This window comes from Centruroides sculpturatus, unplaced genomic scaffold (genome assembly GCF_000671375.1).
Source record: "Centruroides sculpturatus isolate CEXI.00-Female unplaced genomic scaffold, Cexi_2.0 scaffold304, whole genome shotgun sequence".
NCBI classification, from domain to species: Eukaryota; Metazoa; Arthropoda; class Arachnida; order Scorpiones; family Buthidae; genus Centruroides; species Centruroides sculpturatus.
The window spans coordinates 407,468-420,833 of record NW_019384662.1 but is presented as its reverse complement, the minus strand read 5'-3'; the positions used below and the strand labels follow the sequence as shown (position 1 = coordinate 420,833).

At 31.1% G+C, this 13,366-nt stretch overlaps 1 protein-coding gene across 1 annotated transcript in view; it reads right to left on the bottom strand.

The window, feature by feature from the left end:
• LOC111626596 (chromodomain-helicase-DNA-binding protein Mi-2 homolog) overlaps positions 1-1,601 on the bottom strand; it is a 176,066-nt gene extending 174,465 nt beyond the window's left edge. Inside the window, exon 1 of the mRNA XM_023370031.1 lies at positions 1,268-1,601. Within this exon, the coding sequence (XP_023225799.1) occupies positions 1,268-1,531 (264 nt within the window). The 5' untranslated portion in view covers positions 1,532-1,601. The remainder of the gene's footprint in view (positions 1-1,267) is intronic.
• Between the last annotated feature and the right edge of the window lie 11,765 nt (positions 1,602-13,366).

Sequence of the window (13,366 nt, the reverse complement as noted above, 5' to 3'; positions counted from 1 at the left end):
ATTCCAATCGCATCAATTGAATCGGAAAGGGCATTCTCGGTAGCAAGACTTTTCATTACTAAAATAAGAATTAGAGTGAGTGATCGGAGTATTGATCACCTTTGCTTTTTAAAATCTTTTATAAGATTTTAAAAAGCAAAGTTGATCAAAAGTTTACAATATTTTGTATTATATTTTATTTAAAAAACGAAAATTACCTTCTAAGTTATAAGTTTGATATGAGTTCAATTTTTCATTTTTAACTCAATTCAAAGCATTTTTGTTGTTGTTGTATGCAGTTTCTAGCGAACTTTAATAAATTTTTTCTATTTGTGCAAATTTCTACGTAATTCAAAGGTAATTTTTATTATATATCTTACACAGCATTATTAATATGATTTTGGATGATACAGAGCTTTAAAATTACTTTAAAAATGAAAAATAATTATATTATTTAATTTCAAGATATTTTGTATACCTTGAAAATAATTGATTCTATCCCGGGATTTCGGGAAACAGTTCACTTTTATCCCAGAGTCCCGGGACAAGCAAAAGACCGGGAAATGAGAAACCCTATCTGCCAATATGGGCTGTAGCTGCCTCATCCCATTCACAAACACTTTTAAAAGAATTATATAAAATATTTCTTATTTCAAATAAACTCACCCACCTTCCTTTTACCCCTAATGCTAATGCTGCTAGATGCAAATTGGAAATTCCCAATTTTATCAAACATATCAAGTACTTTCACCATTTATTTCCATACAACTATTTCTATGATTTCATTCATTCTGATTGGCTGTGCTTAAGAGTTCTGCCACAAGTTATTCTCAACATAATTTTTCTTTATCCCATCTTTTAGGCTTTCCATTTCTTTCAGATCATTTTTTTTTATCAGTCTACTCAGAAAATGGGTTGTGTGGAACAATCTCTACATGAAGATTTTCTACACTTTAAACACATTTGTAGTCAGTTACTTTTTAATATATCATCTATTTTTACTTATATATACTTTTTTTATCATGTGTATTGATTTTTATTCTTTGTTATTTGTATTTTAATCTTTTGTTACAAGAGTTATTTTTGGGGAGAATATCAATTGTCTTGTGATATTTCCTTTTGTATATGCAATAAATAAATAAATAAATAGTTTTTCCAAAAATTTTCAATCAAATAATTTTCCAATTTTCATTTAAGATCATCAGCAATATTCTGCATTTAGTGAAATTATAATACAAAATATATTTTAATTTCATGTTTTCAATATAGCATTTAAAATTTTTCTTACCTCAGCACTGTCAGACATGACTTTCTTTTTCTTCTTCTTCTTTCCTTTCTTTCGTTCACCATCGCCTTTTGTTTTGCGCTTTTTCCCTTTTTCTTTCTTTGGTTTTGGAGGGGTTTCAGGTTCTTCTAATTCTTCTACTTCTTCCTCTTCATCAATTTCATCATCAACATGTGGAACATCTTGTTCTTCAGGCTGTTCAATACTTTGTTCTTCTTCTTCCATTTCTGGTTCTCCTTCGTCTTTTACTTCCATATCTTCTTCCATATCTTCTTGATCATCAGGAATTGTTCCTTCATCTTCTCCATCATCATCAACATCATCACCTTCTCCATCACTTCCTACAAAAAAAGAAAAAAAAAATGTTATTACATCATTTAAATTTAATACAGATATTACAGAAATTTTATATATTATTAATTTTAATATTTATTAAAAAGAAAAAGATTAATACGATAAAGTATTCTTCAGATTATAGATAATTTTACTATTATATACAATTAGAAAGTACATAACTAATTTAAACTGCCTACAATAAAACTATGACTATTATCTTAAAATTCTAAAGAAACCAAGCAATGAGAAGAACTTAATTTTACATCTTTCAAAATGTTTGATCTTTGTTAAAAGTATATAATTTTTTTATGAAATAAATTTACAATATTAGCAAAACTCAGTTTTATGCAAGTTGAAACCCAACTATATTACAAAAAACAAAAACCACATTCAAAAAGAATTTTTTGATATACTCATATATCTTACAACAGGAGATTTTGCTACAAAAGTTTCAAAAATAAAAATTTGTATATACTAGAATTTAAGTTTGGTTTATTTGTATACAGCAACATGACTTGTGAATAATTTGCCAAGGGATAGATGTCTTTCAAAAGGACTTTCTATGGGAAACTGGCCCCTATTTAGATGTTATTAACATGAAAAAACTCAAAACTCCACAGACAGTTCATTGGTGAGGCATGAAGCCACAACCAATCACCAGTGTTTAGTGGTTTTATCCACTTGGCCACTGGCAAGCCTTAAAATTTAAGAAAATATTCTTCAATTATACAATACAGTAAATTCAAGTACACGGTGATTCAAAAGTCACAGAAATTTTAAAAAATTAATAACTCTCAAACTATTTACAACAACATGATGCAGTTTTCACAGAAATGCTTAGAAAGAAGCAGGATTTTTTTAGGTGTAATAAAAATTTTAGTACCAAAATAGTTACCAAAATTTGTGAAAACCTTCATCTTACTGTAAATAGTTCATGAATTATTATTATTTAAAATTCCTGTGACTTTTGAATCATCCTGTATTTCTATTCTTAGTAACTTATAGAAGTAAAAACAAATATCTTCAAAATATTTAATTTTCTTCTTAACTCAAAAATATTGCTATTTGAAACATTTACTAGAATATTGTTTGTTCTGCTTTTATAAATGATTTATGCAGTAATATTTCAAATTATTATAAAAACACACAATACTGTAGNCTTCAGAATAGATTTTTAAGAAATTATTTCGACATCTTATTACTTTCTCCTTTCATAACTATCGAAATGAATAATTTTAAATATTTTATTATTAATATTACATTTTTTTATATCTATAAACAGATTTCTGTAATTATCAAAATTGTCTCTTTTGTTTAACAGTACAATGACTCTGAAATGCATTAACGTTTTATAACCGACACGATACTTGAATTGTAAATAAATGTATCTGATTTAAATTAATTGAATTAATTGAAGTTTTAAGTCTTCACCCATTTGAATATCAAAATTGAAATAATTAAAACAAATTTAAAGTATTTAATTTTGTTGTTTTTGCTCCAAGCAATTAATTAATGAATAATTTTGTTGATTCATACCGTTTACAACATTTATCAAAGGAACAATATCTGTTTTTATCTAAATTCTTCCACGAACAAAGCTACCACTTGAATTGAAAAGCCCTCTAAACCTGCTGTTGAGTGAGTCTACAAAATAGGTCAAATAACTTGTTTCTAATCGATGTCTACATTGTGGCAGACGAGAAACACTGTTTCTGCAATGAAAATTTTCCTGAACAGCAGTCTACCCGATCTGTAAACTGCCGTCGGTCTATAAAATGTTGTCTCTGCAATTGGCTGGCTGCAAGTGTTCAGGGAACAGAACTGCTTGACCACTGGTGGGCTCTGCCAATGACTCTTAGAGGCTTGTGGGAAATCTGTATTACCATACAGAATAGCAGCAAGATGGGTAAAAACCTTCAATGAGGGACATGATAATATGAAAGATAAGTCTCGACCAGGTCATCTCTGTGCAAGTGAAAAACAAGTGAATGCTGTTTTTCCGTGTTATAGATATAGATCACTGTCAAATAATTCATAAGTTAGCTCAAGAGACAGTGTTGTCACAGTCTGTTGAGAATAGTGCTAGTCATTATGAGGAAATGCTTGAGGAAAATTTCGTCATAAGTGCCACGTGCTATGACTGAAATGCAAAAATGGCAATGATATGACTACTTGTACCCACTTTGAACAGTACAGATGTGAAGGAAAAGCTTTCTTAAGGAGGATACACACATGCAGCGCAGCAAAGAAAAGCGATGTCGCAAACACATCTTTGGCACGTGGAAGCACAACCACACAAGTGTCAATCCGCTTACATTTTGGCACACGCATTCAATATTCAAGATGGCAAACAATACATTGCCCCTATCCACGTGTTTACAAATTTTGTTTTGTACAGCTCGCTTTATTTAGCTAGAAGATTTTGTCGAAGATTCAAATGAAGATTTTGGATTAGAGATATTTTCTTGGATGGAGAAAGAACTGGTGTACAAAATACGCTTATTCCTCAATTAAGATCTCTAGATAAAGAATACTATTTCAAGTAAAATTCGGTTGTTTTATTCTTTGAATTGAAATTATATATGATTATTTGTGTAGAATTTGTGTTTAATTTATTATCCATTCTTCTATATTCTGATGTTAGATATCTCAGTTAACCGTGTTGAATTTTCTGCCATTAATTAAAACATCACATGATTGTATTTTTTCATGTGACTACCAGACAAACTGTTATTGGCTGATAGAATTCAACCAACTTTTGCGGCATGGTAAAAGTGGCACAAAATCAACTTCTGCGTCAAGAAAAAGTGATGTCATTCTGACGTCACTTTTTCTTGTTTTTCTTGTCACTTGTTCATTGGTTAAGCAGTTGACTTAGTTAATTTTTTTTTGCATAAGTTGAATAGTCCTTAAATGTGATGTTTTAACTTGTATATTTATTTTAAAAGATAATCAAAGCTAAACAGCTTCTGCTTATATAAAGAAATACCTGGTCATATATAATATCTTGGTCATATATAATATTATATTATATAATATAATACTTGGTCATATAATACATAAAGAAATACATAAGTCAACTGCAAGAAAAAGTGACATCATGTGTGCATCCTCCTTTATGCTGTATTGTTATGCTGGATGAGACATAGGCAAGATTATACAAGCCAGAACTGAAACAGCATTCAAATGAGTGGCAGCATCGCATGTTCACCATGAAATGTTGTCAGAATTCCAGCAAGGTGAAAGCTATGGTTGTTCTTGTTTATGACTGATGATGTTATTCTGATGTATGCTGTACCCTCAAGCCATAATGTAAATATGCAGTAGTGCTTTACATTTTTGGAATACCATCTGCAGTCAGCTTTGAGAAAAAAAGTGGAACACTTTCTACAGAACCCATATATAATTATCTAATACAGTAGACCCCCATAACATGGGTTCATATAACATGGATTCGTATAACATGGCGAAAAAATTGCGATTGTGTTTGTATAACATGCTAAAAGAGACTCATATAATACGGTAAAACATCATCACCGACTCGTGTCGTGACAGGATTGGTCAAATCTAGACCAATAGCGGATATTGTACAAACTGTTGAGTTTAAACAAGCAGCGGACCTACTAAAAACCATTTATTATTTAACATCCATAAAAATTATATTTATATTAATGATGTCTCCAAAGTTAAGCAAATTTTTCGCAGAAAAATAACTTATGAGGAAACAGGCGCCTGCCGTTCGATAAGCCACTCCGCAACAAAAACAAGCTTAAGCAATGGAGTCGTCAAATGGTGCGCACTCATTAAGTATTCCTACAATTTTTCGTTTATAACATAGTTTATATGGATTATTCCGAAAAAATTATACGTGTTTTGGAAACGTTGAGTCAAATTAGTCTAGAATCGATTAATTTTATGGAAGAAAACTTTTCAAACAGCCGTAGTCGCTAAACTGCACACGTGCCGGGCTGTGATTGGCTCATGTATTTAAGTGACTTGTACAACACGGAATACACATAACACACAACGTATCTACCGTGTTATAGAGAGGTCTNAAATTAATTTAAAATTTATCGAATAAGTTAAATTATATTTTTAAAAAATTCTTATAAAATTAATACTTAATAAAGTGTACTTCACTAGCAGCACTATAAACATGAAGCTGGAATCAGATGGATTCCAAAAACGTTTGTGAATTGTAACATTTTACATGTTTTGCCTGAAGCTAAACAGATTTAGTAGTCTGAAGATTCACATTTAAGTTGTTCTCATTTTGTTTTCACTCTGAAGAAACTTGCAATTGCAAACAAAAAATGTAATAAATCTTTATAATTTAATGTTACTGCTAAATATTTATGCAATTTTAGATAAATTATTACTGGCCTATTATTCCAATATTCCTCCAATGCTCCTTTTCTAATCATTGATAAAAATGTGAATATAAAGTATTAAAAGTTCTGATAGTTATTGTTAAAATTGTGTAAAATTCTCTTAATATTTGAATAATTCACAGTTTAAAAACATTTAGGCATTATGCATGAAACTAACAACAAGATCTTAAACATAAAAGTAATAATAATATAAACATTTTAACTAAATTTATGTACAGGGATTATTCCCTTATATGCAAATAAAGTTTGATTGATTGATGATAATATAAACATTGCATTTTTCATAGATAAAATTTAAAGACATTTCAGATTTGCATGAAGATATCTGTGTCACTGATCCAAATTTAAATACACACACACACACATAAAATAGTTAACAGTCACGTAACAGAAGAAATGTAAATAACGAAAAATTTACTAAATACACTTTCATACTAGAATTGTAATAATTATTTTAAAATTAATAATTGTATATAAATATTCCATTTGAACTTATACATAAATATTAAAGAATCTACATTCACACTAAATCACTATATGAACAATTTAAATGAGCAACATTACACTTCATTACTAAATGATAATAAACCCCTTTAATCAGAAGCAATAAAATATTTATTTATATTTCAAATACAAAATATAAAAATATTCCATGTTCCATTTCCTGAAACAAGTAGTTTTGTATTTGAAATATAAACATCTTCAGCACATGTGTAAATGTAGCATCAAATAATTGGACTAGTTAACCATTCTAACTATTCTATGCTCCATTCAATTTACACACATGCTGAAGACAGCTTGAAGTGATACTGAAAAAAATTATGTAATAAATATTCTTGGTTTCATGTAATAAGCATACTATTTCTACTTAATATACTTTTATTGTTTATATTTATTTGATAATAATATACAGATATCCCACATATAACAGTAGTTAGGTTCTGAAAAAGTGCCATGTTATGCAAATCCATGCCATACAAAACATTAGGCTAGGTTCCAACATCAGCAAAAGTATACTATTCTTTTTTTTTGTTTGGAACTAAGAGAAATTTGCTTATTAAAGCAGTCAATAATTAGCAAATTATTGACTGCTTTAATAATTGACTTAATAATTGACAAATTATTGACTGCTTGCAAATAATTGCTTAATAAAGCAGTCAATTAAAGCAGTCATAAACAAAAGTATTGCACACTAATATTAATTTTTTTTCAATGCTAAACACCATTAAACAAAGACATTTTCTTTTTGGCAAAATATCATCATCATCTGAGCTTTCCTGTTGATCTTAATCTGAAGAATCAACAACATCTTGATTTTTCTGTTGTTTTTTTCCACAAAATCAGATATTTTCATTTGTTTGTATTTGCTTAAGAATCTTTAAAATTTTAATTTTATTTGTATTATAGTAACTTTTAATTTAATATAAGGGACACTGGAAAGTAATGTCATATTTGTGCATATCAACACTTATTCGATGCTAATCAGTTGATTGCATACACAGAAGTTGTGCAAGATATTTTTGCAAGTGAAAGTGACTTCATTTCTTTCATTTTACAAATCAATTTCATTTTTATAACATCCCTGTTTGAAATGTCAAGCCAAAAACCAGAGTTGCATATTTGACATTGTATGTTATTCGAGTTTCAAAGGTAGTGATGCAACAAATGCAACAAAAAAACATTCATGATGTTTATCCAGCCACATTAGATGTCCATAAATGCCAAAGGTGGTTTACTAGGTTCAGGCCAAGTAATTTTGATCTTTGTGATTTGCCTCACTCAGGAAGACCAATGTCTTTTGATAATGATGCTTTATGAGCAGAAGTGAAAGCAAATTCTTGTCAAACGATTGAAAAGTTATCAGATAAGCTTAACATATCTTGGTTGACCATTCAAGAACATTTGAAGCAGATTGGTAAAGTTAACAGAGAAGGTATTTGGGTTGAACACACACTGTCAGAAGAAAACAAAGCTAATCATTCAATCACCTGTAATTTGTTGTTGCAACAACATAATGCAGAAGCATTTCTTGATCACGTAGTGACTGAAGATGAGAAATGGGTCCTTTTTGATAATCCAAAATGTAAAAGAAAATGCCTCTCCCCAATCAAACCTCATTAGCTACCCCAAAGCCAGGCTTACACCCTAGAATTATACTGCGTATCTGGTGCAATACTCTGACCATAATTCACTTTGATATGCTAGAACCAGATCAAACCATAACTGCAGACCTTTATTGTCAACAATTAGATCGAGTAAATCAAGCTTTGATTGAAAAGTATCCGACTCTTGTTAACAGAAAAGGTGTCATTCTACAGCATGACAATGCAAGACCACACTTTTCAAGACTCTGGGATAAAATCAAAGAATTGGGATAGGAGATATTACCTCACCCATCTTATTCACCTGACAGTGCACCCTCAAATTACTATTTATTGAGGTCTTTGCAATATTTTGAGGGGTAAAACATTTTGAAATGTAAAAAAAAGTCAAAAATAGAATTTCCAATTTCTTTGATCAAAAATCATCCTTGTTCTACAGATCTGGAATTGAAAATTTGTCCACTAGGTGACAAAAGATCATTGATAACAAGATTGATAACATCATTGATTCAAATTAAAAATATATTATTATTTTAATTTGACAAAAATATACGACATTACTTTCTGGACCTGTTACATATAAAAACAAACCACAGTCTTTCAGGTTCATTTACAACACTCGCCCAATGATAGTGACACCTAGTTTATAGGATAGCTAAAATAGGAAGTTAGAACAAGGAAAAAAATTTTACAATCAGTTCTCATTAAAGAAAAGCAGGTGAAAGGCACAAAACATTAAAAATTTCAATATTCTAAAAACTGTGGGCAAATACAAGAGAATGCACATACTTGTTTGAATAAAAAAAAATCTAATGACAGTGTTTGCACTTAAAAATTGTGATGTTTTGTATTATGAAGAAGATGTTCTCCAATTATTGAACTATGTTAGAGTGAAACAGTATTGTAGGAATGTTGTTTTGTATAGAGAGATACCTGTATATTTAAATAATGAATCTAATATATAAACATCCTAAAGCCCGATGTACTAATAATAAATCAAATGATTTCCATAATTAATCAGGCTATTTTTTGTTAGTATTAATTAATAATTAGATATTAAGTAATTTGGTATTAGAGGTAGATATTAAGCATCCTCTCTTATCAAAACTAATAATTATAATAATTTAATATTTATTAAATAATTTTTAGAACAGCCTAGAAGAAAAGAATCAGGCAAGAGCAGCATTTGAACCTGCAACCTCCACTCACCATGTAGTACGCTGCTAGTTATGCTACACAAACCTTCAAGTAATTCTTTGCTTCCAGACATGCTGTATTTAAATCTTGACATAACCATCCACAATTCACTCATGGCACTGATTGGGGACGAATCTTATGCTCACAGCCTTATATTCTCATCCATTATGGCACTCAGCTGGCTATCACTTTATCCTGGCATGGTATATGCGTGGGTAGGAAATTTAATAGTGGCAACAGTGCTGTAGAAATCCAACACAATGCAACCAGCTAATTCCCCCTAAACCAGATATTGGTTACATACCTACATTACATCAGAGTAAATAAACTTTACCATCCAACTCCGTGTATCTGTGCAGTGACAAAAAGAGTAAGGCCTATCGCTATCACCTGATCAAATCATATTCTCAAAATTTAAGCAGCAAAGTCGGATAAAAATTGAAAGTGCCAGAGGTGGTACTGCATGACAGTGTCACCAAGGACTTTAAGTTATGGCACCACAACACTTGGGCAAATTCCTATGGAGAATGCCTTCTGGGAGATCTTTTTAACACGTTAATGTGTCTGGTCCCTATTTTGGCATTACAGATGTGGAGAAAACCCAGAAAACTCCACTTGGCCAGCCTGTCTTGATGAGGCACAAACCCACGACCAAACTTGCACAGCCGATTGCACAGACAGAGTTTACGTTAAATGACGTTTATCAACAGAACGGCCTATAGACATTGGCTGGCTGAACCATGGTTTAAAATGCGCTGCAAAGACAATGATTGTCTATTTCTAACCGTTCTCTAAACGAACTTCAGCAAAACATTGGCTCTTACTTACTTCGCTATTACTCCCTTGTTTTAGAAATCGTTTGGCCAATCGGGTTGTTTGTTTGTGACGTCAGAAATAGTTGCCAGCTATATTCCGATAGCTTCCAGAAATAAAATCTTAAGGCCGTCAAAACCATTGTTTGGTAATTAATGACAATCCTTTTTCACTTTGATATTTAATTTCGTTGCCAATATGGTTTAAATATGAACAAATCCATATTTAGAAAATTTATACCGAATTCAAAATTCGTCTTCAGAATAGATTTTTAAGAAATTATTTCGACATCTTATTACTTTCTCCTTTCATAACTATCGAAATGAATAATTTTAAATATTTTATTATTAATATTACATTTTTTTATATCTATAAACAGATTTCTGTAATTATCAAAATTGTCTCTTTTGTTTAACAGTACAATGACTCTGAAATGCATTAACGTTTTATAACCGACACGATACTTGAATTGTAAATAAATGTATCTGATTTAAATTAATTGAATTAATTGAAGTTTTAAGTCTTCACCCATTTGAATATCAAAATTGAAATAATTAAAACAAATTTAAAGTATTTAATTTTGTTGTTTTTGCTCCAAGCAATTAATTAATGAATAATTTTGTTGATTCATACCGTTTACAACATTTATCAAAGGAACAATATCTGTTTTTATCTAAATTCTTCCACGAACAAAGCTACCACTTGAATTGAAAAGCCCTCTAAACCTGCTGTTGAGTGAGTCTACAAAATAGGTCAAATAACTTGTTTCTAATCGATGTCTACATTGTGGCAGACGAGAAACACTGTTTCTGCAATGAAAATTTTCCTGAACAGCAGTCTACCCGATCTGTAAACTGCCGTCGGTCTATAAAATGTTGTCTCTGCAATTGGCTGGCTGCAAGTGTTCAGGGAACAGAACTGCTTGACCACTGGTGGGCTCTGCCAATGACTCTTAGAGGCTTGTGGGAAATCTGTATTACCATACAGAATAGCAGCAAGATGGGTAAAAACCTTCAATGAGGGACATGATAATATGAAAGATAAGTCTCGACCAGGTCATCTCTGTGCAAGTGAAAAACAAGTGAATGCTGTTTTTCCGTGTTATAGATATAGATCACTGTCAAATAATTCATAAGTTAGCTCAAGAGACAGTGTTGTCACAGTCTGTTGAGAATAGTGCTAGTCATTATGAGGAAATGCTTGAGGAAAATTTCGTCATAAGTGCCACGTGCTATGACTGAAATGCAAAAATGGCAATGATATGACTACTTGTACCCACTTTGAACAGTACAGATGTGAAGGAAAAGCTTTCTTAAGGAGGATACACACATGCAGCGCAGCAAAGAAAAGCGATGTCGCAAACACATCTTTGGCACGTGGAAGCACAACCACACAAGTGTCAATCCGCTTACATTTTGGCACACGCATTCAATATTCAAGATGGCAAACAATACATTGCCCCTATCCACGTGTTTACAAATTTTGTTTTGTACAGCTCGCTTTATTTAGCTAGAAGATTTTGTCGAAGATTCAAATGAAGATTTTGGATTAGAGATATTTTCTTGGATGGAGAAAGAACTGGTGTACAAAATACGCTTATTCCTCAATTAAGATCTCTAGATAAAGAATACTATTTCAAGTAAAATTCGGTTGTTTTATTCTTTGAATTGAAATTATATATGATTATTTGTGTAGAATTTGTGTTTAATTTATTATCCATTCTTCTATATTCTGATGTTAGATATCTCAGTTAACCGTGTTGAATTTTCTGCCATTAATTAAAACATCACATGATTGTATTTTTTCATGTGACTACCAGACAAACTGTTATTGGCTGATAGAATTCAACCAACTTTTGCGGCATGGTAAAAGTGGCACAAAATCAACTTCTGCGTCAAGAAAAAGTGATGTCATTCTGACGTCACTTTTTCTTGTTTTTCTTGTCACTTGTTCATTGGTTAAGCAGTTGACTTAGTTAATTTTTTTTTGCATAAGTTGAATAGTCCTTAAATGTGATGTTTTAACTTGTATATTTATTTTAAAAGATAATCAAAGCTAAACAGCTTCTGCTTATATAAAGAAATACCTGGTCATATATAATATCTTGGTCATATATAATACTTGGTCATATAATACATAAAGAAATACATAAGTCAACTGCAAGAAAAAGTGACATCATGTGTGCATCCTCCTTTATGCTGTATTGTTATGCTGGATGAGACATAGGCAAGATTATACAAGCCAGAACTGAAACAGCATTCAAATGAGTGGCAGCATCACATGTTCACCATGAAATGTTGTCAGAATTCCAGCAAGGTGAAAGCTATGGTTGTTCTTGTTTATGACTGATGATGTTATTCTGATGTATGCTGTACCCTCAAGCCATAATGTAAATATACAGTAGTGCTTTACATTTTTGGAATACCATCTGCAGTCAGCTTTGAGAAAAAAAGTGGAACACTTTCTACAGAACCCATATATAATTATCTAATACAGTAGACCCCCATAACATGGGTTCATATAACATGGATTCGTATAACATGGCGAAAAAATTGCGATTGTGTTTGTATAACATGCTAAAAGAGACTCATATAATACGGTAAAACATCATCACCGACTCGTGTCGTGACAGGATTGGTCAAATCTAGACCAATAGCGGATATTGTACAAACTGTTGAGTTTAAACAAGCAGCGGACCTACTAAAAACCATTTATTATTTAACATCCATAAAAATTATATTTATATTAATGATGTCTCCAAAGTTAAGCAAATTTTTCGCAGAAAAATAACTTATGAGGAAACAGGCGCCTGCCGTTCGATAAGCCACTCCGCAACAAAAACAAGCTTAAGCAATGGAGTCGTCAAATGGTGCGCACTCATTAAGTATTCCTACAATTTTTCGTTTATAACATAGTTTATATGGATTATTCCGAAAAAATTATACATGTTTTGGAAACGTTGAGTCAAATTAGTCTAGAATCGATTAATTTTATGGAAGAAAACTTTTCAAACAGCCGTAGTCGCTAAACTGCACACGTGCCGGGCTGTGATTGGCTCATGTATTTAAGTGACTTGTACAACACGGAATACACATAACACACAACGTATCTACCGTGTTATAGAGGGGTCTACTGTATATATAAATTTCTTAATTTAAAAATAAAGCAACAAATATAATTAATGTAATTTAGAACAATTATAGGCAAACATTTGAAATTACAAATCATTCAGATCAATAGTTCTAAAGTTTTCTGAAATAGTT